Source organism: Chelmon rostratus, chromosome 17 (assembly GCF_017976325.1).
Source record: "Chelmon rostratus isolate fCheRos1 chromosome 17, fCheRos1.pri, whole genome shotgun sequence".
Taxonomy (NCBI): Eukaryota; Metazoa; Chordata; class Actinopteri; order Chaetodontiformes; family Chaetodontidae; genus Chelmon; species Chelmon rostratus.
In genome coordinates this window covers 12,202,809-12,230,307 of record NC_055674.1, presented here as the reverse complement: position 1 = coordinate 12,230,307, position 27,499 = coordinate 12,202,809, and the positions used below count along the sequence as shown (strand labels likewise).

The 27,499-nt window shown below is 44.5% G+C and overlaps 1 protein-coding gene across 1 annotated transcript; it reads left to right on the top strand.

Moving 5' to 3' along the window:
* The first annotated feature begins 73 nt into the window (after positions 1 to 73).
* grid2ipa (glutamate receptor, ionotropic, delta 2 (Grid2) interacting protein, a) lies at positions 74 to 25,795 on the top strand. The gene is given in 25 exon segments (XM_041956458.1): positions 74 to 196; positions 1,661 to 1,933; positions 2,036 to 2,368; positions 2,457 to 2,611; positions 11,861 to 12,133; positions 13,157 to 13,242; positions 13,429 to 13,498; positions 13,976 to 14,272; positions 15,441 to 15,592; positions 15,786 to 15,947; positions 16,462 to 16,568; positions 16,680 to 16,827; positions 17,113 to 17,167; positions 17,776 to 18,103; positions 19,106 to 19,555; positions 20,042 to 21,535; positions 21,675 to 21,762; positions 22,149 to 22,238; positions 22,408 to 22,604; positions 22,696 to 22,851; positions 23,186 to 23,272; positions 23,362 to 23,491; positions 23,674 to 23,792; positions 23,899 to 24,063; positions 24,989 to 25,795. Coding segments are annotated over 25 exon segments (5,619 nt in total). The 3' UTR covers positions 25,070 to 25,795.
* The last annotated feature ends 1,704 nt before the right edge of the window (positions 25,796 to 27,499 follow it).

The window sequence follows — 27,499 nt, the reverse complement described above, 5'->3', positions numbered from 1 at the left end:
TGGCTGCGTCGACCTCCAGGCCGGGGGTGAAAGGAGGCTGGCTGGAACGTGCCCTGCCGCAAGTCGGGCAAGGATGAGGCGTTTCCTGAGCAGAAAGGGCCGCTTCTCCCTGCGCCAAAGCAAGTCTGGGACCCGGAGTGCCTCCAAAGATTTCTGTAAGTCGATTTCTTTGAATCTTAGTTTTTACATGATGTTTGTGAAAAAGCTTCATCTGCTGGAGGTGAGATAAAAAGCTGAGGGGAAAGGAGCTGAGTTGGGTATGCGGGGCGCAGGCTAGAGAGAAAAGGACAAGAAGTCTTGACAGTTGTCTGTGTGCCGCCCGTGTTCTGCTGGGGAGAAAAGTTTATGATCCACAGCTCCATGTCAGTGATTTCTTCAATCTATTGTAGATCAATAATCAGCTTCAGCTCCATGTTTCCTTTCAGCAGGCTGACACCAAGTTCTGTGGCTCTTTGAGTCTTTGAATTGGATATGTTTTATTCACTCAGCCACATCTCACCCTGAATCTGTAGCCCTGTGCTCCAGTAACTGATTTGCATTGAAATAGATCTGACATTCCTGCTTTCCTTTGCAGAAGTCTTGCACAGACTTAATTTCTCACTTCTCCTGCACTTTCTTTGCTACTTTTCTTACTTCCCGTCTCTAATTTAGTTTCTCTCCGTCTGTTGGACATTTCCCCCGTCTCCACCTTTCTATGCCTCTGATCAATTACGAAAAGAAAACCAGCAGTTTGGTGCAGCTGGTTTGATGGATGACTGGAATTTTTTGTGCATCTGCAGTTTTATCTTACATAAATGCGCTCTGCCTTACATCCCAAGGTGAAGTTTTGCCTTCTAATTTTGCACTTTGGTGTTGTTTCATCATTTGAAAACACTGAAGATGTTGTATCAGATGAGTATCAGAAGTATTTTCTGCTTTTACACAGAAATCTGATTTTGCCAAAGTGAGTGTGAGGATCCTGGAAATGCAGATGTGTAGTGCAAAAAAAAAGAGAGACAAAAAGATTACAAGTTATTATTAAACTAGTAAACTAAAATAACATCTAGCAATAGTGTGGTGGATTTTCCGTCAGTGATCCAGAATTTGATGTTTATGGGCTGTTTATGGAGAAATCAGCAGATTACATCATAATGCGGACTGACCAATCCCTGAAATATCCTACATGTATATCTTTGACGTATCCAGATGGCTGTAGATGACAGGAGAAGAAGTGAAGTGAGCCTGTTGGGACACTTTCTGTTGCAGTAGAATGAGGCCAGTGACCAGGGGAAGGCCAGCAGGTCAACATGTGGGCTAGATACCAACAGTCAGAAATAACCAACTCTTTTTCAATTTTTTTCCTTTTTGTTGGCGTTCACCTTACAGGAAAAATAAATCTATCAATCTGAAAGTGCTTTTTGATGCGACTTCTGTGTCTTTATATTTGTGGCTTCATTAAGTAGACCAGTGCACCTGCTGCTAGGCTACAGAAAGGCAGCTCCCTCCCTGAGGTGCCCTATTTAAACCAATGGACCGTTTGACCTCCATTTCACAACCTGCTCGTCTTTATGAGCAGCTCGCACCAGATTATTAACGTGTTCCTGCACGTTAATATTGACAATAAATATCATACAAGCAGTAAAATATTCCGTCTCACAATCTCACCCTTTGCCTACCAAAGTCCTCTGTCCGTCCTGCAGACCTCGGCCTCCCAGCCACCAATCAGAACTGGCCGGAGGCTTTTGGCTTCCGACTGGGCGGCACTGGGCCAAGTTACATCCTGTCCGTGGTGGAGGGCAGTAGCGCCTACCTAGCTGGCCTGCAGCCCGGGGACCAGGTGGTGGACATCGAGGGCCAGGACGTGACCAACCTCAGCACACCGGCCCTGATCGCTCTGGCTCAGACCCTCAAGACAGTGCCCCCCAGCATTGGAGTGGTTTCTCGGATCGAACAGGTCAGCTGACACCCAATAACCCACATGCTACAGTGAAAGCACCTCAGCTGTGCAGTGGTGCAAACAGCACTGATGTGGCAACCTTTTTTCCCCCTTCCTCAGATTGACATCACTCCCGGCCCAGATGGCCGCTTTGGCTTCACCATCGTTGGAGACAGCCCTCTGATGGTGGAGGACTGCATGCCCAACGGTCCTGCCGGTCGCAGCGGCCTCAAGGCCCGGGACTACGTCATGGAAGTCAACGGGATCCCGGTGAAACACCACGAAACGGCGGCGGCCATGATAAAAGCAGCTCAGGGCCGGCCTCTGCGTCTGGGCGTGCTCAGTATGGCACGGCGTCCCAAGCGGCTGAGCAGCAGCATGAGGGTGTTGTCACAGAGCGGGGACAGCGTCAGGGAGAGCCGCGCCCACAAGGCCATGGAGTTCAACAAGAAAGTGGGTGTGAAGTAGATGCTTCTTTCAACAGACGTTTATGTGTATAATGAATTAATAATTCACGCCTGTGCTTTTATTTGTCCACCAGGTGGAGGAAGTGCTCGGGGAGGAGCCAGATGTGAAGGAACAGCTGTTTGAGGTGCTCAAGCAGTACGCTGCCGAGAGGGACGTGGAGAGTCTGGCTGAGGCCCTGCCCGACATCTTGATCACGGAGGAGCACCAACAGCTGATTGACAGCGTCAGGTAGCCAATCAGATGCTCGGACATGCGTTCAGAGACAGACACATGTCTCATGTAGTGATTAAAGAGTAAGGAGATGTCTTAAAACTGTTTTGTTCCCCCTCTCCCTCTGCACTAAAACAGATTTCTCCGCCTTCACATCTGGTTTCAGTATCTGTCACTGCCAGTGATGCAACCAGGACAATTCATTGATGTTTTAGCTGACAGTGCTGCTTCCAGTCTAAACTCTCATAGGATATACAGTATGTGCCGTTTTTTAGTGCTGTCATGCACTGGGAAGAAACGGAGATGTATATTTTGTTGGGAAAGTTTACTGGCTAATGACCAGAAGACTAAAAGTCACTACGCCAAAAGTGGATTTGAGCACCAGTTTTTAACCGTAAAACATTGACAAAACAGGAGAGCACATTTTATTAACAGGCTAGAAACACACTCCACTAATTCAAATTCTCGATCAATGATGGACCCTCTTTGAAATACAGGAAAACAGCCAAAAACTAATGCATCCTAATCAATCTCAATCCAGTGAGAGTGCGAAATGAATATTAAACAAGGCTAACTGTAATAAGGCTCTGACTGTGTTGTACTTCAAGTAGTTTCTCACAGTTTTTGGGAACGCTTGTAAAAGTGCACTCGGGAGAGTAGGTGTCCATTGTGTGTTCTAGTGTCTGCTCTAGTTCAGCCTTACACGACAACAGGGACACAGTGAGGAGGGCAAAAACCCCTTAACTGCTCCATGACATCCATATTTTTAAACTCCCCCACGTAGGACTTTACAATGAATCATGGGAAAGGTTCGCATCAAGAGCACATCTGAATATATTTGGCCTCAGGCTGAAGCAGTGCAGTAAAGCAGCTGCCCTTGGGTGCTTGAAAGTCGCTTTATTCATGTTTCTCAGGTACAGCACACAAGGGTATGATGAGAAATTCACCTCAGATATTGCGTTTCTTCCTCCTCAGCACTGATCAGAAAATCAAAACCCAAAACACAATACCTCTGCACACACTTGCAATTCGTTTTGTCATCCCCCCCTCCCCGCCCATCTTTTCCTCTCACTTTGACTTTCTCTCTGTTGGTCTCTTTCTTTCCCATTTCTCCCTGTCAGCTGTGATGCACTCTTTGATACACGCACCAGTTTCACTGGATGCTGTTTATTCCCTCCTCTGCATACGGCTCTCAGCTGCTGCAGCCAGTTTGCTGCCGGTGGTTGAGATATGCACACATACAGTACGAAAACAGAACAACATGCAGATGCTTAGGCTGCATGCTCGCAGCACTGTTCCTCACATGCACACGGTCCTTGCTTTGAAGTTCAATGCTGGGAGAAATCATGAATTGCTGCCTCAGGTGAGTACTGAAAAAACTACTTGGCGTTGCACATTTTATAACAGTTGTAGCATGTGAGTGGTCATCAAGTTTGGTGTCAAAGCGTTCTCTGGTGTCCGCCTTTCATGGCCATTTGTGATTGGTCATGAATTAAGCTGTAGTGTATTGAAATCATTCTATAGTTGCAGTCTCGTAACAATCAAACAGCATTCAGTTTTTCCTGTGACTCATTTTCGGGGAGCCGTCCGTTCTCCTTCCAGCTAGAAAACAAAGCTGTTGTCCAGCCATCTCGGCTTCCTCCGACACAGCTGTCTGTATCCCAGCTTTGATAGCACATTTCCTTCCTAGAAAGCTGCCTGTGAAAATGCTTTGTAATGTTTGTTTTTGCACAGGCTCCCATTAATTATGCATTTGCTGGATCCATAGAGGACTGAGAACTGTTTCCTCACCTTTGGGCTGTGAGAAAAGTACAGCAACTCTCCCAATAAGAGTCTGAATCTCTATTAAGATAAATCCATTTCAGATGGCTGTAGGTATATACATAATATATAATAAAAATAATATATATAATTCCATCCTGGTGTGATTAGTTCAGGTGCACTGTGACCTTGAAGGGCTTTAAAGCAAAGTCCTCTTCTCTTTGTGTCTGCCTGCTGTGTCATTCTGTTGTCATCATTATCACTGCCATTTTTACCATAATTTTGCCCCTTTACACAAATCTTGCAGGGTATTGTTGGGTTTGCATTATCCAGAGAAGGCTAAAAAAAAAATCGTATTTATATTCCAGGTTTGGAATAGCTCTTATCGTTTACAGCAGAATCTGGCGATCATGTTTCTGTGGTAGGAGCCTCAGGGTGTTTTGCTTCCAGATGTCCATGAGCCATGCCTCAGGGTGGTGTTGGTGGAAATGGCTGCTGCAGAAAATGAGATGTCTCAGGTGTCTGGGGAAAAATGCAGTGTAGAAGTTCTCTGTTCTTTGGGAAATGCGTTGCTGGTGACAGTTTTTAATTGGCTGCTTTTTTAGGTTTGTGTATGGCTGCAGGGATGGCAAAGGTAGTCAGTCCACCACTTCGGTCCAGACTGAAATATCTCAACAGCTATTGGATGGGTCAGCTCAAAATTTGTTACAGACATTCATGGTTCCCAGATGATAGATCCTAATGACTTCGACTTTTCCTCCTTTGGCTGAAATGTCTAAAAAACTATTAGATTGCCATGAAACTTGGTATCCTTCATATCCTCCAATCACGGTGATCCCTTACTTTCCCATCTTGCCATCATCAGCTCAAAGATTAAATTTATCCGATGCAACCAAAGAAATTCCTCGGCTGTACATTGTGTTAATGCTAATAAGCAAGCTAACAAGCTAAACTAAGATGGTGAATATGGTAATATATAATATTTCCTCTTTAAATTTTCTAAAAATGACTATACATATGTCAAATATTCTGTTCAATTTGTACTTACATTATCCCAAATGTAATGTAACGGTGCATTTCATTTGGTCAAATTCGTCACAGGAAACATCAGATGGCACATGAGAGAGTGAGGAAGGAAGTCGTTGAACAGGATTAAATGTAACATCAATAAAACTTTAATACATTACCTCATTTGTGAACATCTCTTCCTGAGTACGTTGGGTAGATTTTCATCTGCAGTGGAAGTTGTTTAACAGTGAAGACAACAACTCCTGTGATCCCATGCCACTTCACATTGCCATCAAACAATGCCATTTGTTTAAACCTGCAGCATGTTAGCGTGTTGCTTATCATTAACATGTAGTTCAAAGCACCTCTGTACACCAAGCCCAGCCTCACAGAGCTGCCGCCATGGCTTTAGACTCTTAGTCTTGCTTAAGTTAAGATACGAGGTGAGGGTTAGACTGAGTTTGTCCACACTGATCGTCTGTTTTCTCCGTTTCAATTTACTGCCCTTTGGCCCCTGATCACAGTGCTCGGTCATTATTCCCAGCAGGGAGTTGATTAAGAAAACAACAACAACGTATCATACGAGAGGTTGTTAGTGATGCCAGTGTCGTCATTTGAGGTGTGGAGAATCAACCCGTCTGCCACTGAGGCTGAATCTCTCTCTTCTATTCACCCGCTGTCTCCGCCCCAATTTGTGTCTCCCAATCCGTCTGTCTCCGTCCACCTCAATCACTGTCACTTCCTGTGGCAGTCGCACGCTCACACATGCATATGAAAACTCTCCACCCGCCCCACCCGGGTCCCATAATTTAGAGGTCGTGTGTCAGGTGTGTTTAACAGGCTTATGAAGTTATCTCATCTGCATGCCTTGACCAGCTGGGCCACACTCAGCTCAGTCTGCCTGTGTCCCCTCTCCGATTTGCCTCGCCCTCCCACAGGATGTGTTCTATTTTTAAGCAGCCTATTTCTTTTAATAAATTCTCTCTTAGGTTTCTGACGCACTTGCCAGTGTCGATTCTTAAACGGCTGTGAAACCCAGGGGTTAGCGAGTGCTTGAGCACTTGAAAGTTATGCAAAAGATCGCGTATCTGGAGTGTCATTAGAGACAGTCTTGGAGCGCCTATTAGCTCTTTTGTTCATGCGGTTCTGTAGTGTTATGGTAATTGAATGTAATTATAGTGAACTGTAGGCCTTTGATAGCGTATCTGTTTTTAGACTTAAAAGATTTGAATTAATTACACTGATGCATCCTAGACCCAGGATTAAGTATGCAGAACAGTTATTTTCTTTTACTCTTCCTTAATATCTGTATAGCAGAGTGTTTTTGTCTCTTACAAACGCTTTATGAATCAGTAAAGTTGCTTTTGGAGCTTGAAATGCTTGCAGGCATTTGGATAGCTGTCGTCATGCTTGTAGAAATAAGCGTCATGGATGCTGTGAGTGTCGCTCAGACATGACTGTCGAGGCTTCTGTGCAGTCACTTGTACACATTGTTGGTTCTTGCACACTCACACAGTCATTGTGCTGACCTGCCTATGAAATTCCACTGGGGCTCTCCTCACTTCTCCACTTCTCTCCTCTCTCCCTCCTCACTTACTCCTCTGTTCATCTCATTCTTTCCTTCCTCCTCCACTGAGGGAAGAGAAGATTTGTCACTCTCTTACCTCTTACCGCCGTATGATGGACGACTCGGTGACAAGGATTATCCTTTGACTGTGACCGAGAAGGCTCCCCCGTGGCGACCTTGACCCTGGCCTCTTTGGGACAAAAGATGGGGACAAAGGAAGAGTGCTGCCCCAAACACGAAGTTGGAGAACAGCTGATGATGCTGCCTGAGGATGTTTTGGAGGTGTGGAGGGATGTGAATCACGGCCACTTTTCCAGTTTACTCCCTCCCTCTCCCTCATTCTCTCTCTTTCTTCACCTGGCTGCTTTCCGAGCCTACAGCAAACGCTTTTGAGATCCAGGACACCTTCCCTTTTCTCGTCTTCTTCCTGCTTTGTCCGGGAGAGTTTGTTTGTGCAAACTAGATGGGGACTCATCGAGATACGGGAGAGGCATTTGCATTGCTTAACTGAGCTCAGGCACTTCCTCAAAGCCCCAAAGAGCCATGGGAAGGGATAGGAGCCTTTCCAGACACTTTCGGTATGGCGCTTTTCCTTTGATCTCAGCTGTGTTCGCTGTGCTTTGTCGTTTGTGCTGACTTGTATCTGAAGTTGCTGAAGTATTGTTGTGCAACTGCTCTCTGTTTGTTTGTTATCAAGGTTTGTATTGATGTTTTTTTTTTACACTTTTTGTCAGCATGTGAAAATCTGAAATTCTGCGGGGTCCCTAAATTTGACTCCAGCATGAGAAACTTGATGAGCAAACTGCTAGGTTTCAGCAAAAGTACTGCTGGTAATTCATTCTTGTTATATTCTCGTTTCTTGAGACTTTTTCATTCGACCCAGCGTCTCTTGCCAGGCTTTGTGTTTGTGAATTCATAACTGGCCCAGCTGTCAAGCTGGCTGATCAGAAGTGGGTCTGATAATAATGGTTCTTGCGAATGATTGCAATTGTCATTCATCCCTCTGTGAGCTGTGTCCTTGATCCACCCCTCCTTCAGACCTAATTATAGACTCCTCTCGCCCTCCTTATAATTGAGGGCATCCCAAAGCCTACATCCAACTTCAATGGAGGAAAGCTGTGAAGTTTCTGCTCACGTGTTTTAGTTGTGTTACGAGATTTGACAAGTGAAATATTCTTTGACTGAGATCGTGACATGACATCGAGGTATTTGGAATATGTTGTTAGAAATCAATAGTTGAATGAATTAAATAGTGCCAGGCCCTGATACTGTCATAAATACTCAATAAATGGCCCTATTCTGTTCTGTTTTCCCTATCTGCCGTTTGTCTGAGCAACCACGATGATGTATGAGTGTTGTTTGGGAAAGTTCTGTGGCCTACATAGCCTGCTTCATTCCCAGTAGTTATGTGACCCTGGCCTAGAAAGAGCTCTAGTTCTCCACTTACTCTCTTTTCTCATCTCTGGCTCTGTGATATTTTACTGCTTGAGTCTTGTATCTATCTCTGGAACTTTTTCTGCCATTCTTCAAATCTATTCTGACAGCTTGGCTGCTTGTCAGTCTTTCACCATCGTCTGTCTCTTTGTTTCTCTGTCACTCACTCTGCCTTTCTATGAGCTAAGTTTACAGATTTTTTACTATTTAATGTTGTCGTGCTGTCTCTTACTGGAATTCTCATAGTTCTTCTCGTGCTATTCAAAACCGATCCCCAACACAACAGTTCAGAGCAGCCTGGAGTAGCAGATGAGCACATTGGAGACTTTTTGCTGCATTAATAAACCCTGCACTTAATCACTGTCACCCACTTAAACTGCTCCCCTGGCCTTTATTTAAATTGATGCACCAATAATAAGCAGATGAAATAGTATCTATGGAAGAGATGATCCTTTCACTGATGCCCACACTCAGTGACCGGTGTTGTACTGATACAATTTCTACACACGGACGGACATTTACCTTTTATCAACAAACTCACACCATAACTTTAACTGATTGAACCAAAGTGACACATTTTGTAGCAATATCTGCAGCTTGAGCAAAGGCAAGACTCCTACCCAACCACTCGTGTTGTTTAACAGTAAAACCAATGGCACGTCCACTTATGTATGTCCACAATAGTGTAAAAATGTAAGTGTGCTAAGAAGATTAAGATCATCCAAGTCACAGAGATATATGATTGTATATCATGATGATACTGATAAAGTCAGAGGTGAGTTAAAAGGGGGCCCAGGATTGAGCCCTGTGGAACACTATATAATAAATTCATTGTTTTTGACACATGCAGATAGTTGATGAAACAATGCAACATACTGTCAGAAAGTCCCACTAACTTTTCCATTCTCTCTAACAGAACAGTGTGATTGACAGTTTTGAATGCAATGACGACATCAAGAAACACAAGGATGCACTTGTTTTTTTCCAAGTCTAATCAGGTCTGTTCTGCAAGTCCCAAGTAAGTTTCAAGTTAAGGCTGCAGCTACCAGATCAGAAGCATCCAGACTGTGCCTCTTTTAAAAGTCGCTGAATTGCAACTTTTCACTGCTGTAATTATTTGCATTGTTTGACTTCTTTTGTGATATGCCCCGTTGATGTTTTAAGGTCCCTTACAAAGCAGCTGCTTAAGAAACAAGCCGTGTTTCCACATAAGTTCATTCAGAAGAAACGTTGTTATATGCTAATTGGGTGGCACACACACACACACATACACACACAAAATGAATCAGCAGTTAATGCTCATTATGTGACTGTTATGTGTGTTTGTATGACTCCACAGGGTGGGGAAAGAGAAGAATTGTGGACGGGACAAACTGTAGTGTTGCTGCAGTGCTATTGACTTAATACTGTTTAGGGAGATTTGCATTTGCAAAATACTGCAAGTGTGTCTATAATTGGACACAAGGATTCCAAAGCAGAAAATCTGCCTTGTGATATTTATAATCTTTGTTTGATCCAGTGCAGCTCATAACTAGATTCAGAAATCCGTGCAAACCAGTTCAATAACAAAAACATGTTTCATAAGTCTGAGTGGTCTTAAATGGTAACTAACATTTTCTAAATGTGTGTTTATGTTACACCTACACACAGGCTGGGTTTTGGTGTGTTCTCAGGCTTTATTGGATGTGTGGGTGTCCAGGACAGCTATAAAGGTGTGTTAGTGTGCGCATGCTTGCAAAAGAAAGTGAACTTTAGTGAGTCAAAATTATGTCGGGATAGAAATCTGAGTGAAATATCTGTTAGCTTGCCTCAACTTTGGATTGTAAGATATTAGTATGGGGGTAGATCAGCTTTGGTGTCACACTTAATTCAAAGCCAATGCTTTCTGTACATTTTTATGAAACTACTGAATAGAGAATCATCTAATCCCTGCCTCCAACACTGTTCCCAAGTGTACCTGCAAAAGGACTGTGATGGCTTTGAAAACCAAACTGCACCGCTGAGCCTTATCCTCAACAGCAGCGTGTGAGTAAGGAGTTGTGCTGTGTGTCTGGATGCACTCTGAAAAACCAAAGTGCTCTTTTCTCGTCTGCACAGTGGAAGTACTCGGGAGATTCGTGTTGAAGACGTAGAGATAGAGAGAGGCTTGTGTTGAGGATGGGAGGCAGCGTCGTTTTGTAGGCAGGATGGGGAGGAATATGCAAAAGAGGAAAAGAACAAATGACGTGTGTGTACATGGCTGTGAGATGGAGGTTTGCCCGTGTGTGTGTGTGTGTGTGTGCGGTGATAAACCACAGATAAAAGCGAAAGAATGGTGGGAGATGGCGCCCTATATAAAAAGGAAAAACACACACTAAAACAGTTTTCAAAACACAGTTATTGGCAACGATTCTTCCATTTCTGGGTCATTTCTCCTGTTTTGTTATGTAATTTCTTCTTCTTCTTGCAGATAATTGGCCAAATACAAACCACAGGCAGCAGACAGCACAGCTACAAGAGAGCTTAATGGGAGAAGACATTTCAAGCAGTCTAAAACATCAGTGGTAAATGTCAGGTTTGAGTGTTAGTCCCCGGGAAACAGACAGAAGAGGCTGCTTTCTTTACAGTTGAGAACGTTGTGCTGATGCTGAACAATCTCTCAGGGAGAAATATGCCAGAGAGAGGCAGCGGTATCAGTTTTACAGGCAGCTTGTGCATCTGAAATTTAAGCGTTCTCTGATGAGTTTGATGCAGCCACTACTTGTTCTCTCTCCAGTCTTGTTTTATTGTATGGACATCTACATGCATGCAGCACACAAAACAGACTGGAGGGAGGTGGGCGCACCACGCCCACAAAACCACCACTGGAACACACCAAATATCCCAAACTGATACCCAAGAGTATCCGAGGGTGGGTTTTTCCTTTAAGAAGAAAAGAAGTCGTTGGGAGTTGATTATAGGAGGGGAAAAACACCATAGCAGGGGGAGTGGAGCGCTTTCTCCCAGAGGTGGCTCTGAGCCTCCTCCTGTTCGCATATATGCTGTGAGCTGTCGCCGATGCTGAACGCTCTTACCTGCAGCTGCTAATGTGACAAGACCACACAAAGCTCGTCTCTCATCTCTTTCATACTCTCACACCCACACACACACACACACACACAAACTAATGTTGGACCAATCCCTTCTACCTGCCTCAGCCCTCCCATGAGATGATATGGACTGAACTATTTTTGAACCAATTAAGTGCATCCTGCAGCTGGAACAATACGTAATCAGAGCAAGAATCCCTCTGTTGTTTTGGATGCTGTGGACGATGGATCAGGAGAAGGAATTATGGATTTTGTGGGGATTTTGGCTGAAATGCTGCTTTGATGCAATGTTCTTGTTTCTTTTTCTGTAAACCCTTTCAGTGTGTGTGATATTGCTCTCATGTAGAAAAGCAGAAACTGGACGCCTCTGCTTTCCTTGACTTTTCCTCATCAATCTGAGGTTGTGTCTGATCCCACCATGTTTGCCAGGATCTTCATTCCCAAGAAGCACCGGGAACGTTTTGACGAGGTGGTGTCCCAGAGCCTGATGAGCCGGCTCAAAGGGCGAAGCTTCAGCGACCCTAGTCGTAACCACCTTCGCCGCAGCCGGAGCGAGGACCACCCCGAACGCCTCCTGGTCTCCACCCGCGCCAGCTCAGTGCCACGCACCCACGCAGAGGAAGGCGTGGTCCCCCCAGCCCGCGGCATGCGCAAGACCACCTCGCTCATAGCTGGGCACTCCAGCGGCACCACCAACTGCAGGTCTGTATTAAGCGCCGCCGTGGTTCGCATATGACAGGATTTTCTCTGCTCGTCCTCTCTTGTTACATCCTGGGTGTTTTGGCCTCAGCAGGAGTCACAGCTTTTATTTCCCATCAGCTGCACAGCGCGCATCACTTTTAGCTTTCAAAGAAAAACCCTCATCCTAAAATAACACCCTCTCTCTTCTTACGTCTGATCAGATTTATAACCCCTCCACATGAGAGCTGCTGCGACAGGTCTTCCTGTGGAGGCGTGGAATTGATGTGAATTAAGATGAGTAGGAGTTAAGTGAAAAATAGACCCTTCAGTGGGAAAGCCAATGGGAACATAAACCTGTTTGTACGGTCACGCCTGTTCATGTGCTATGACGTTGTTTCCTGTCATCTCTTTATGATTTGATAAACAAAATCAAAATGGATTAAAAGATATTTAAAAAAAAAATAAACACGCAAACAACATGAGTGCAAACAGCCCGCCGCCATCTCTTGAAACTGTGCCCCAAAGAAACTGCTAATCTCTTCTACGGCTCTGGTTTGGGAGGATGTTATACGGCTCTCTTGGGATGTACTGTCCATATTTAAGTAGGGTTGTTAATGCAGGATGTGAATTTAAAGCAGTCTGCTGAATATGGAAATCTGCAGGAGGCCACAGATGGGCTCAGTTTCTTTCAGGATGGGCAGAGGAACTTATCAATTAAATTCTATTACTTGTCTCATTGCAGATAACTTTTTGAACAATGTGAGCAATGAGCTATAGTAATTAATGGATCCTACCATCCTTAATTAAGTACTATTTGTCTCCATTATGTCATATTTATTGAGTTTAACACAGTTTCTATGGTAACCCATGCATTTTTACAATGTAGAGAATTAAAAGCATTACCATAATCATGTATTAACCATGCAAATTCAGCAAGTGCTTTAGACAGGGCTGCGTATATTTACCTGCTTCTCTTTGACCTCATATGGTCTCTGGTTATTCCTCTGTCCCATTATTAATCAAAGCTCAAATTTGTCTCTTCAGGACGGTCAGAGTGTGTAAGGGCAACATGAGTTTTGGCTTCACTCTGCGAGGCCATGCTCCAGTGTGGATTGACTCTGTCATCCCCGGTAAGTTAAAGTCTGTGTGCTCGTTTGTGTGTCAAGAATCACACGTTCATATGCGTGGTTTTAGTTATGTTGTAATTACACTATTACACTTTATATTGTAATAACACTTTATAATATTATTACAGAGCTGTGCCATTCTCCTAATGAGGAAATGATCAAATCAGACGTTGCTTTCTCTCTCTGCAGGAAGCCCAGCAGACAAGGCCGGTCTAAAGCCAGGAGACCGCATCCTGTTTCTCAATGGACTGGACATGAGGTCGAGCTCTCGTCTGCTTTTACTTCACAAATTCCTTGCAAATTTGTGTTCAACCTGCATAAAATCTAAATCAAATTGAATAGAAAAGAATTCAGTTGATTAAGTAAAAATAAATAGAGTAATTTGGTTCCCCTGCTGAAGATGTTTCGTTGCTTGTAGAGCTCACACAGTTGTTGAAGTGAGTGGGGATCTCATTTGAGAAGGACTTGATAGAAAAACAACAGTTTCCTAGAAGTTAAAAGACAAACAATAATAAAGGAGCTCCACAGATAATGAAAAAATGTCTTTTATACTCCAGCATATGTAAGGTCCTCTGCAGAATACACAAAGTATTTCACAAGTTGTTTGTTTATTTACACATCGGTCACATGAAAAGACTAATTACTACACAGTACAAATTTAAATTATGGCATTGAGCTTCTTTCTGAAACATAACTGGCACATGCATCCCCATGTGTACCATGCATCTGCCTGTAGGACCTCCTCCCATGAGAAGGTGGTGTCAATGCTCCAGGGCAGTGGTGCCATGCCCACTCTGGTGGTGGAGGACGGTCCGCCTACTTTCACCCTGGCAGAGCAGGACCTTGTAGGTGGTGGCATTCCCACAGAACGTGCACGCTCCCCTGTGCTCAGCTCCCTGCAGTGGGTGGCGGAGATCCTGCCCCCGAGCATCCGGGTTCATGGCCGCACCTTCGGTCAGCAGCTGGAGCACCTGCTGACCATCCAGGAAAGGTACACCATCTGCAAAGCTCTGGAGAACTTCTTCCAGCACAGGTGAGCAAAAGGGCTGGGAAAAAGGATTGGGAGAGGAGTCAGAGGGTGGATGTGAAGTGATGCAAAGAAGACAAGAAAACGCTGAGAGGAAAAGCTGGTCATGTTTATATTTTGTACTGTTTGCAAAATACTGCAGGGGAATAGGGGAAAAAATGTAGGTAATAGATATCACCATGAAACTTCCCCAGTTGATTCCTTACGGATTCCTTCCTCATTTTTTGCACTACGCATTTTCTGAAATTTTATGTTTGAATGTGCAAATAAGTCATTTCATTTTATACAACTTATGTGAGTTGGAATTTTGATCTTTTTTTATCACTCCACAAATCAGAAAATTCTGTCAATGGACATAAAAAAACCCTGTGTTTTTAGAAATAAAATGTTATGTAATCAGGCTATAAATGATATATGAACAAACCCTTCTGTAAAAACCTTCAGAATGTACTGTAGAGGAATAAAACTGGGATGTTTGTTGAGTGTAAGTGCTACTGAAGTGGAGCTTTCTGGCTCAGAGTATGAGACAAAATTCATTTTGAGAAAACATCCTTTATATGTGTTGGAAAGTCCATAGAATTTTGACAACACTAAGACCCTGCAGGTGAAAAGAGTAAAAACAGTTAAAAAAAGTTTTTTTTTTAATTATATGTCTAGATGTAGAAAAAAGAAAATAATTTATTAAATATGTGCTAATTTGCGTACATTTCCAGAACAATTTTTAATTTTTTCCTTCCACTAGTCTGGCAGAAGACATGTTATGAACGCAAAAAAGCCCAAAATCTCAAAATTCACCGGTGCTTGAAAAAGTGTTTTGTCTGCTGTGTCTGGCCTTGTGTGCATTTAAACTAAACCCCTGATTAACATGTAAAACTACAGCGAGAATGTACATTTTATGCAATTGTGGTTCGCTATTAAGGTTTGGGAACATTAAAACCACAGAGGCCGAAATAACCTAATTTTTCCATCCCTAGCATGAGCCGAGCTCCAAATCACTGGATCTACATCCCACATTACCCATAATGCCACCATTAGCATCATCTCATCAGACTGTGGTGGAGTGCCCTGTCATTCTGTGTCCAGTTTCCTGCATGACATGGTTGACCACACCCGTGAGCTGTGATTGGACAGCCAGGTGATCTCTGTCACCTTGCCTGTGTTTCGATGGTGACAGGAACGTTGACACCCTGATCGTGGATGTGTTCCCGGTGCTGGACACGCCGGCAAAACAGGTGATCTGGCAGTTTGTTTACCAGCTGCTGACGTATGAGGAGCAGGAACACTGCCAGAGCAAGATCTCACGCTTTCTTGGATACAAAGCGCCAGGTGTGTGCACGCATTTCTCCTTCTTTCATTCTTCTGAGGTGTATGCGCGTACGAATGAGACGGGGTTTGTGTGTGAGATGGACGCTGTCATTATGTGGGAATAAATTCACTGGGTCAGATCAACCCAGGTGCTGCAGACCTTCATACACCTTTGCCTCTTCCTCTGCATTGCCAATATGTGTGTGTGTTCCAGTTCCACCACCACCACCACCTCCTCCCCCTCCTCCGGAGCCTGAGGTTGCCCCCGAGCCCCATCGACGTAGCAGCTCCATGAGGGTGACAGGGACCACGTACAGGAGCAGTGTGAGGGGACGTAGCTCTGATGACCTGGTCATTGGCACACACTTGGGCATGGGTACAGAACTCCATTATCTTCATCATCATCATCATCCGTAGCAACAGTAACACTATGACCGCCATGATTCTTATCGCCATCATCACTAATGTTATTTTCAGCATGCACATTACCCTCACTGTCATTATAAACACAGACCTCCCATTTTTTTGTATCACTGCTTTCGTTTGCGACTGCCAACTTCTTTTACATGACAGCATGGTTCACACTAATTCAGTTCATACTATATGTTTTCTACAAGCTTTCACATACTGAATAATAGTTTAACATATTCCCACGTAGCCAAAGTCGTTTGGTTGGCTCCTCCATTACTGGCCCAAAGACAGGCTGATCGCTGCAAACTGGAGCTGATTGTCGCCCAAATCAGCACAAGCCCACATCCTAAAAAGTTGGCCAGAGCTGGCTCCTTTTTAGTCCTCTGCTGTGTGAACGCAGCCAAATGTGCTCAGCTACGGTCTGCTTGCTCGGCTACCTGGGTTGTATTTTGGTCATGCTAACGGGTGTATTGTTATAGGGCTCCGTGTAGAGCCAATGCTGGAGACAGGGATGAGGTTGGCTCCGGGAGAGAGGCAGTCAGGAGACGGTACTTCCCTTCCTGAGACTCCCAACAACCTCACTAATGTACGTACCGAGGCCCATCCTCGTGGGAAAAGATAAACATCAGCTCAGGACTCGTCCTCATTAGGGCGAGAGGTCTTACTCTGGTTTCTTTGTACATTTCCACCATACAAGCTGTCAGCAGTGTACGCTGAACTGGAGAACATGTATTCAGCCAAGAGGTCCAAGTCTCTGAAGAGTCGTCCTCCTCCTGCCCCCGAGAGTTTGCTGGACCTGGAGCCTCCGTCGCGCACAGCCTCCCCAACAATACATGCTAACACAGGTAGCTGAAAGTATAAATGTTACACCAAGCTCATAGCAGCTGGAATTCCATTTGACTGATATGCCGTATAAATGACTATCTTGCTGATCTGCTGTGTGCATGAGTGTGTGCGTATGTGTGCTTGTGTGTGTGTGTAAGAGAGGGTGGATAACAAGTGTTTAAAAAGCACTGCAGTGCAACAGTGATAAATCCCAAGGTAGCCAACCCATTTCTGACTCAAGTGAATATCCTTGAATTTAACACTGACACAATTTCTGTGATTTCATGCTGCACATAAATACACAGCATAGCAGAGTCTCAAAGCATCACCCTGCTCTGAATCTGTTTCAACCCGGCACTTGTGATTAGTTTTGTTAGATTAGGACCTGAGGAGGAAGGAAGATCTGCAGACGGGGATGCAGAGTGCACCCATGAGAGTGCAATCCATCTGCATCAGGCAGGGCCAGGTTGACGTTAAATAGAAGGCAGTCAAATATAGCCTAGAAATACTGGATAAGGAGGATATGGTGATGGTGGAAGTGGAACTAGAAAACACACAGTTAAAGACCCCCAACAATAAAAAATGTGTTTTCTGCAAGGGTTCCTCTAGAAGACATGTTCAGACTACCAAATTCTTCAAATGCAGAACTTTTTACATTTTTCCATTGTGGAGGGAAAGACACTTATTACTCCTGCACAACTATGATTTTATTACTTTACTTTTAAGTCTTCAGACTCTCTAGAGGGGAAGTGTGTAGGTGTATTTGTTTAAAAAAAAAAGTATTTCTGTGCTTCTTTTTATCTGCAATGTGAGACGACCTGACAACACTTTACTGAATTGATCAACTTGTCGGAGACTGTCATTGACAGCCTTTCATGATCTATTTAAACACCTGAAAGTCAGAAGAGAGACATTTCTGTCAGTATTATGTAACTGTACACTGTACGTCTCTTCCTTACCCCAGGCAGCCGTAAAGGCCCCCCACCCCCTACATCCTGGCCAGAACCTCTCCCCAGCCCCCCTGCAACCCAGTTCTATCCATCAGGGCTGACAAGCCAGACCAGTGGCGAGTCCAACCCTTACATCAGCCTGGACAGCCCCCCTCCATCACCTCCAGAGCCCCCTGACTACCCATCCAGTCCCCCCACCCACCGCAGCGGCAAGCGGCGTTACACCTTCTCCAAACCGCCACGCTCAGAAGACACAGACCGCTTTCTGGATGCACTGAGCGAGCAGCTGGGACAGCGGGTGGCCATCATTGATGACTTCCTGACCCCTGAGAACGACTACGAGGAGGTAGAGTCACAGGACTGCATGTCCCAGTTATAAGAAGTGATAATGAATGCTAATCATACGTCTCCAGTTAACATGTGGTTCAGATGTTATCAGCTGTTACGTGTTATGAGTGCAACGGTCTGAATCATTAACTTTTTATGTGCTCATGCTGCTCCTCACAGATTGTTTTATTATTACTCAGCAAAAAGAAACACAGGCAACAGAGAAATTAACCTTCAGATAATCTGTTCTGCTAAATGTAGAAAAGACAACATTTCTCTTGATCAGGCTTTAGGTGGTAGCTAAACTAACACTGAAAATGAAAAAACATTCATTACCCAGAAGGTTATATCTACACACAGAGTTGTTTGTTTTCCACATACAGTCAAGCCTCACTTACACAGTAAATTCACAAGCCAGTACTTGTATTTTTTCTTGTTTAAATACCTATGATTCCATAGTTTCTGGTGCTAGTGGGTTAATTCCCCATGACACAGCACACTGATTCCCTGTGATACTCTAATGTAAGTCCTGCAGCCAAATATAAAATAGGACAGATCCTTGAACACACATACACGTACTCACCTGTATAAAGAAATATCAAGATTTATAATGAAACTGTGTTAAGAAAAGAATCTTTAGTGTAACATTGCAGGTTAAACAGCCTTGCATAAGAAAAACAGATCCCCTCTATGTTGTCCACCAGTTTGACCTCAAATAATGATTAAAAACACAATCAGTTTTATACATGTACATGTACATGTGCATGTATACAAACAATTTCATGTTTTAACCATGTTTGTACAGCTGTTGCAAAGAAATACATTGAGTAGATCCTGTGCAATCTGCCCAGTTTGTATAAACACCTGTGTGTATTTTAATGTTCAGCATTTGGGATAAAATAGACTCCCTCCTGTTTTAACCATTTAAAAGAATTAACACATTTTTGATCAACTCATCTAGACTGACAAGTACTATTTTGACTTTGAAGGCCTAATGAGGTGTAATTGGTGTTAATGCCAGGATATTGTGCAGATGGGCTTCCCAGATGAGGAGGATGAGGATAATGAAGAGGAGCTGGGTGTGGACGAAGACGAAAATGGAGGATTTGTGGCTCCAGAGCTCAGCAGCCCGAGTGACGTTCAAAGCAGCAGTGGAGAAGAGAATGCCTCCTCCCTCACCTACTCTTCCTCTTCTGATCACATCCCCCCGCCCCCAATGACTCCTCCGCCGCCCCCGCCGGTTCAGTTCAACGACCCGCCTCCTCCCCCTCCAGCACCTGCACAGACTCAGCCTCAGCACCAACAACAGCAACAGCAGCAACAGCTCAGTTACACCCCGGAACACTCCCCAAGAACATATGTGCCCATCCGGCGGAAATCTGGACCCCCTCCCCCACCTCCACCCCGTAGTAATCCACCACCAAAACGCCACTCCTTACACAAAGTGCTGCCCACAAGAGAGGAAATACAGGTCCATGCTACCATACAAGAGCTGAAAGCCTACCAAGAACAGCAAGCCTACCAGGAAAGACAAGCCTACGAGGAGCAACAAGCATATAAGGAGAGGCAAGTGTTTGAGGAGCAGAAAGCCTATGAAGAACAGCAACTGTACCAAGAGCAGCAGGCTTACCAGGAACAACAGGCCTATCAGGAGAAACTTTTCAAAGAGAGACAAGCTTATGAAGAGCAGAAGGCATATGAGGAGCAAAAAGCGTTTGAAGAGCAGCAGCTATACCAGGAGCAACAAGCCTACCAAGAAAGACAAGCATATGAACAGCGCCAAGCCTACCAAGAACAAAAAGCATATGAACAGCGTCAAGCCTACAAGGAGCAGAAAGCATTTGAGGAGCTTCAAGCCTACCAGGAGCAAAAAGCTTATGAAGAGCGTAAAGCCTATGAGGAGCAAAAAGCTTACGAGGAGCGTCAAGCCTACGAGGAGCAACAGGCGTATCAAGAGCAACAAATGCAACAGATCTACCAGAGCCACCACTCGATGCCTAATCAGCCAACGCAGCAGAAAGCCCACTCACCACTGCCTCTCCAGCAACTCCACCAGTCCTTACCCCCACTCCCCTCTCCAGACTCCACCCATCACCACGCTAACCATCCTCTTTACATGATGCGCCAAGCACAGCAGCAGCCGGCACACCAGGGTCACCACCACCGACGTCAGTCCCGTTCAGCCCCATCTCCACACCAGCCGTCACCCCAACCGACAGCCCACCCCAGCCAACAAGGTCAGTACTCTGAGGGCATCTACCAAAGCCACCAGGGCATGAGACACCAGCCCCACCATTCTTCTGCAGAGATGCTCCACCAGATGCACCCAGCCCCAGCCCACCACTCCTCTGCAGAGATGCTCCATCAGTTACAACAATCCCAGGCCCACCACTCATCTGCAGAGATGCTCCAACAGATACAACAAGCCCATGCCCACTACTCATCATCGGAAATGCTCCACCAAGTGCACAAAACCAAGGCCCATCATTCTTCAACAGAGGTTCTGCAACAAGCTCACCAGATGCAGCAAATGCAGCCCCACCACTCCTCAACCGAACTTCTTCATCAAGCTCACCAGATGCATCGGGGACAAGCACACCATTCATCCACTGAGCTGCTCCATCAAATGCACAAACCCCAGGCCCACCACTCCTCCACAGAACTGCTCCATCAAGCCCATCAGATACACCAAACTAAGCCACATCACTCTTCCACGGAGCTTCTGCATCAAGCCCAGCAAGAGCCTGCCTCCCTCCCAGTTCAGCTGAACCGGGACAGCCACTCCCACCAGAGCCGGAGAAGTCTTAAAGGTCATCAACAGGCCCAAGTGTCACCACAAGGCAGACACCAAGAGCAGCAAATCCACCAAACCCATCATCCCCAGCCCACCAAACCCTCTCCCCAAAGACCCCACTCTATCCAGCAGACCCACCACCACTCCAGCACGCCTCAGATCCACCACATCCACCATATGACCCCACAGCCACCTCCGCAGGACTATCAGCACCAGATTCATGTCATCCACCCTCCCCAGCAGCCCCACAGGCCTCAGCCACTTCTCTCCACCTTTCAGCCCCTGCAACCACACCAGCCCACCCTCTCCACTTTCCAGCCTCTGCCACAACACCACCAGTCCCAGCACCAAGTGCAGTCCTCCACCCAAGCCACCCGTCCACAGTCCCAGCCCTCACATCACCTGCTTCAGTCGCCGCACCAACCCCAAACTCAGCCCCACCATAAGCAATCCCACGGCCAGCCCCAGTCCCTCCCCCACTCTCTATCTGACCCCTCAGAGCATCTGGAGCCCCCACCACCTCCACCCCTGCCCCCACCCTGCTCCCCTCCACCCTTGCCCAGGCCTTCGCTGTCCAGGATGGACTCCAACCACATGAGCGTGAAGAGGTTGCGCTGGGAGCAAGTGGAAAACTCAGAGGGGACTATCTGGGGACAGGTGAGCTTTGTGGGGTTCAGACATGTGGAGCTAAGCCCTCTTACAGTGTAGCACCATTTAGATTAGAATTCCAAGTTCAAAGTAATATAACAGCCATGGAATTGTAATTCATGTTGCCATTTTTACATGTCTTTGGTAGTTGGGAGCAAATTCTGACTATGAAAAACTGCATGACATGGTGAAGTATCTGGATCTGGAGCTGCACTTTGGGACACAGAAGAGCTCCAGTGAGTATGAGTGGCTGGATGTATATCTGGTATATCTGCAGTGCTTTAAATGGAAACACAGCTTAAGGTCATAAGATAATATGTAAAAAAAAAAATCTGGATTTAATGAGTGAGCCCCATTCATGTGCACAGTATATGGCAAATATTTTAATCAGAAGTTAATTTGATGGAATGATAGATGACACATTCATCATTATTTCTTAGCACATCACTACCCAAGTTCTTGGATCTTGGTGTCCTTGGAGTGTGAATATTTGATCACTGAATCTGCAGCATTTTACCCCTGATCTTAAAAAAAAGCTAACACTAACTGAATTCAGCTCTCTACTGTCAACTATGTACCTCCATAACATATGGGCTTTTACTAACTCTGGTCCCATATTTAGTGCCTGCTCTAGAACCATCCCCCCTGCCAGACACCTTCAAGAAGAAAGACGTGATCGAAATTCTGTCCCATAAGAAAGCCTACAATGCCTGTGAGTGTAAAATGGCAAATTATTCTGTTTTGCATTCCATATGTGTCTTTATGTCTTCTGCTATCAGATATTCTTCCTCTTTTTTCTAATTAGCTCAGATTTAGAGGCTCATTTATGGTTCAGAATTAAGAATTTATAATCCATGTCTATCTTCCTTTTTAACCTCTAGCCATCCTGATAGCCCACCTGAAGCTCTCTCCAGGGGAACTACGTCAGGTGCTGATGAATATGGCCACTGATAGGCTGGAGCCAGCCCACATCAAACAGCTGCTGCTGTATGCCCCCGATGCAGAGGAGGTCAAAAAGTATGAAGAGTACAGACAGGACCCCAGCAAACTCAGCGAGCCAGACCAGTTTGTGCTGCAGGTACAGTCAGCTGGTGTGTTTATACAAGTGGTTGTGTTCATTGCCTGAGTCTGTGCCATTGTCCATACACTACATTTGTGTTCTCCATCAGATGTTATCCGTCCCGGAGTACAAGACCCGTCTGCAAAGCCTCCTCTTCAAGTGTTCTCTGCAGGAGAAGACGGAGGAGTTGAGAGGAGCGTACGACTGCCTGTACAAGGCTTCGCTGGAGCTGAAGACAAGCAAGAAGCTGGCTAAGATACTAGAGGTAGCCTACTGTTCAGCAAAGTACACTAACAAGGAAAAAGAGCATGTTGTTGTTTATGGTTTAAAAGAACCTGCTGTTATGATGATGATAAAAATGCTCCTTTTCACAACTCTGAGTGGTTCTGATAAGACACACTGCACTGCTCAGTCAATCACAAGCAAGGATGGAGCGAGGTTCACCCGTTTGTGAACACAAGATTGTGTAAAGGGTGTTAATATATGTTGTACATTGTACATGTGAGAGATGAATGTGTTGCAAATGTAATGAAATCTGTTGGTAAATTAGCTGTTTGACAGAGTTACAGTTCTGCTTGCTGCATTCTGTCTTCCTTTAGTTTGTGTTGGCGATGGGGAACTACTTGAATAACAGCCAGCCTAAAACCAACAAGACCACAGGCTTCAAGATCAACTTCCTCACAGAGGTACTTCACACATGCAACAAAAAAACATTGTGCTTGCTGCCCTTGTTTCCTCTCTTGTATAGTCAGTAACTTCTTTGTGTCCTCTGCAGCTGAGCACAACTAAAACAGTGGATGGGAAGTCGACATTTCTACATATTCTGGTCAAGTCGTTATGTCAGCACTTTCCTGATGTGTTGGATTTCTCCAAAGATTTAACCATGGTTCCTCTTGCAGCCAAAGGTGCATAGATACATTCCTCTTTGTCCTCTGCTCCGGGGCTTGGGAGCATTTTAAAATATAGAGAGCACTTATTCAGGATTTATTTGTCCTCGTCGTGTTTTTTCATTTTTGTCGCTGATTTTAAGTGTCCTCCTTCTTCCTTCTTCTATTTCCGTACTTTGCCCACACGCTCTTGTCTATAGTAAACCAGAGGACTATCACATCAGATCTGAATGACCTTCACACAACCATCCAGGACATTCGCTCAGCCTGTCAGAAGATGCCTGCCACTGCTGAGGACCGTTTCGCTGTGGTCATGAGTGTATCCTTCACAAAGCTGCCAAAGAGCTGTGGGCTAATGAAAAGAAAAAAACGAATGTAGTAGAAGTGATGATGAAGCGTGTGTCCCTTGACTCCAGTGTGTGCAGAACTTCCTGGAAAACAGTCATCCAGCAGTGCAGTCTCTGGAGTCCCTGCAACAGAGAGCTATGGAAGAATTCAGCAAAACTGCCTCTTACTTTGGAGAAGACGGCAAAGCCACCAACACTGAGGCCTTCTTTGGTATCTTTTCTGAGTTCATGGGCAAGTTTGAGGTGAGCAAGAGAGATTCAGGCCTTCAGATAATTCCTGTTGTCACCTTTGCAGCCAGCGTGACAGTCAAAACTATATGCTTTTTAAAATATAATGACTATATGCTTATTATCCTCTGTAATTCTCTCTCAGCCGTCCCCTAAACTAATGAACATAATAGTTTGAAAAAGCCTTAATTTGTCTTCAAACAGCTCGTGATTCACAAGTTTAATGGCTGCAGATAAACCCTTTCGCTGCCTCTGATGATTGCCTCATTACTTCCTAGATTTTCTACTCCGCCAGTGTTTTGTTTTTTAGAAAGGCCCATGCAGTGTGTTTGGTAATGAGCACAGCCTGAAGAGAGAACAGAGAAAGTGCGCCAGGCTAATGTGCTAATAATGAGCTCCACACAGCAGCAGGATCAGTGTGTTGACACTGAGTATCCAGCGCTGTGCTGCAGCCTGGCAGGCCCTCGGGTCTGAATATTTTCCTCAGGTATGCAAATCTGAGCAAATAAAGCAGAATTTTCAAAAAAACAGATCTGAACCAAGTCATTAAAATAAAACTGTATTCTATAAATTCAGCAGCAGCTCAATATGAAGACGACAGTTTTCATGAGTGCAAACTGTTTTCTACGCAGCCTTAATGGTCTGAGGTTCAAAGAGCGCCACCTTGAAATCACTTGGACTGTAATTAGTGTGCATATGTGTGAATGATTTTAATGGTTGGAATCATATTTATTCATTCATAAAATTATGGACATTTCAGGTCTGAAATCCTTTATTATACAGCACCAATTAAAAAGACTGAGCAGATTAAAAAACAACACAAAATAACAATAATAGATATGCATGCAGCATAACCACGCATTCCTCTAAAACTAGTGACAAGCCAAAGCGGTAACAACATGTATGTTAGCTTACAAACCCTGTTGTTTCTTTACCACAGAGAGCTCTCAGTGAGCAGCAAGCTGCAGAAAGCCTGAAGAGCCCCAGAAGTCCACGAATGGCCTCCCCACTGGCCTGGTAACACACACATACACACATACACACACACACTCGTATGGAGATGACTGCACAGATACACAAACACATCCACAGACATACTGCATGCATGTACTGTATGTACATGCACACACACACACACCTCTCAATGCACATTGTTGAGCAAAAAAAAAAAAAAGATTTTATGTGTTTTTGGTCAAATTAAGGGAGAAACTTTTGCATCAAAGATGGACAACTTAGCTTTATACCAGTGGTGTCATATCTACTGTTTGTCTTTTCAGAATGAAACAGAGTTGTTGTCGCAGTCCAAAACTTTAAATGGCGAAGACTACTACTTAGAAAATATCCTTGTATGGCCGTCAAGGTCTCTCTGCTATTTGAAAGATAGTTCCTCAGTAACATCCAATAGTTTAAGTTTTCTTTCTCTAAGCCTGAGTTCAGGTCGCGTCTGTAAGCGTGTTATTACAGCCCTACAGTCAAATCTTTGCTGTATATCCATGAATAAGACATAGATTTACAATAATACTCTTTATCCTGAAATAGATATTGAATTAAAATGCATTTACAGTCGCTCGGTGGTTTGGAAGAAACCACTAAAGCCATTCTCCTGTTAGTTTACATGTTCAGTATTTTTGTACGCCACCCACCACACTGAATGTAACATAAGTCCTTTACTAAGTGAGCAAACACTCGTTGAACTCAGCTGTCCTGATGATGGCTTGTTCCATTGACTCTGTTGTATCTGCCTCACTGTCAGCGGTGTTTCCAAAAACACCCACCGTGTCAGTTATATATGCTTTTTTTTTTTCTAAATGGTGTTGTTCTTGTGTGATTCTTAACTTCTAATGCTACTCACTTGTACATATGAGACCATGTCAGTGGGAAGGTGGCACTTGCAACTTGTTTTTATAAAATTTTAACTGTTCGGAGGATCATTTTTAAAGTCATCAATCACAGGAAGCCGAGGTGGGATTATGTGGAGTCAGCAGCGGGCAGTGTGCAATACGTGGATGTTTAGCTGAGTTCCACTGTTAGATATTATCCTCTTTAAACTATAACAGAGATATATTGTGTTTGTACTGTACAGAATGAGAGTGGATGTAAAGAAAAACAGGTACAGATGCTACATTATACTGTGTGAAGCACTTTGTTACGCTCATGTACCACCCAAATATTTCTTTTGCCAATTCTGGACCATGAAGTTCTACCACGACAGCAGTGTCGTTAAGTTACTCGCAGCAGATGCAGCATTTTCAGACAGTGAATAACGCAGCATTACCAGCTTCTCAGACGTGCCACTGCTCTGTAAAACATAACGCTTAGTCTACGAGTGATGATTTTTAATAGTAAGGCAAATAATTCTGATAAGAATAATGTGTGCAGCTATAGTGAGCGCTCTGTTTTCTAAAGGTCTTAGTTGCTTTTTTTTCTGCTTAAACTACAGAATGTAAACCTCTGAAGCATTGCTGTCCATTTAAGGCCTATAAAGTGTTAAGTCTGTATTTTGTATTGTATCCTTACAATGCTATAAAGAGTGGTATGAAACCGGCTTTTGCCTGGATGTCTGTGTGTTTTTCTTATGTAAAAGCAACTCATCGGTGCTCGTGAACATTTGTGGTCTTGTGGAGGAATGATACTGTATCCTCTGCTTTATTATCGACAGTACAAAGGGAATCACCTCAGACGCCTCACACTCACTTGTTCCTGCAACTCTTATCCTGTAAATGACAATCCTGTCTTTACAACTGCTGCCCACGCCTTCCTCTCTATTGCTGCAACCAGTTTATCTGTCCTGCTGCAGCAAAATCTCACACTAACATTAACAGATTGTAGGCCTGTTCTGGACATGCAAGCACACACACTCACACACTCTTCCCCTTATCTAGCCTTAACATAATGATATCTTTGCCTGTACTCTCTGTAATTGGAATGCATTTGAAACTCATTTAGCAATCCTTTCACTGAGTGCTGTGCAAACACTTCTCTGTTAGGAGTAATAAATCCTTTACATGTTAACTCAAGCTTTGCAGCGCACTAGGTGACAGTGGAGTTTGATCTTTCGGCGAGTGGGGGGGAAGCTTCAAGACAAACATGAGATCCCTGGTATTATCCCGATGTGGCTTGTGACATGCTGTATTGTTTTGGCCGCACAGCACAGCTCGAGGCAGTCCAGCTGGAATGATACACAGCGTGACATCTGACTGGAAGGTGAGTGTGCTTAGCGGATAACACGGTCCGATGCGCAGCCCGGAGATGGAAACAGCTGTAGCTTTTACTGAAGTCTGAATTGCGGTGAAAATGTGAGTAGATTTGTCGTTTGCTGTGAGTAAGCGAAGTTTGTTTTTTATGGCGCCTTTCCAGCACACGTGTCCCACAGTGCTTCACAGGTCAGCAGAGGAGTTAGAGGGCAGAATCTCTGAGCTTCACATGGTGATAGACGTAGTTTATCAATCTA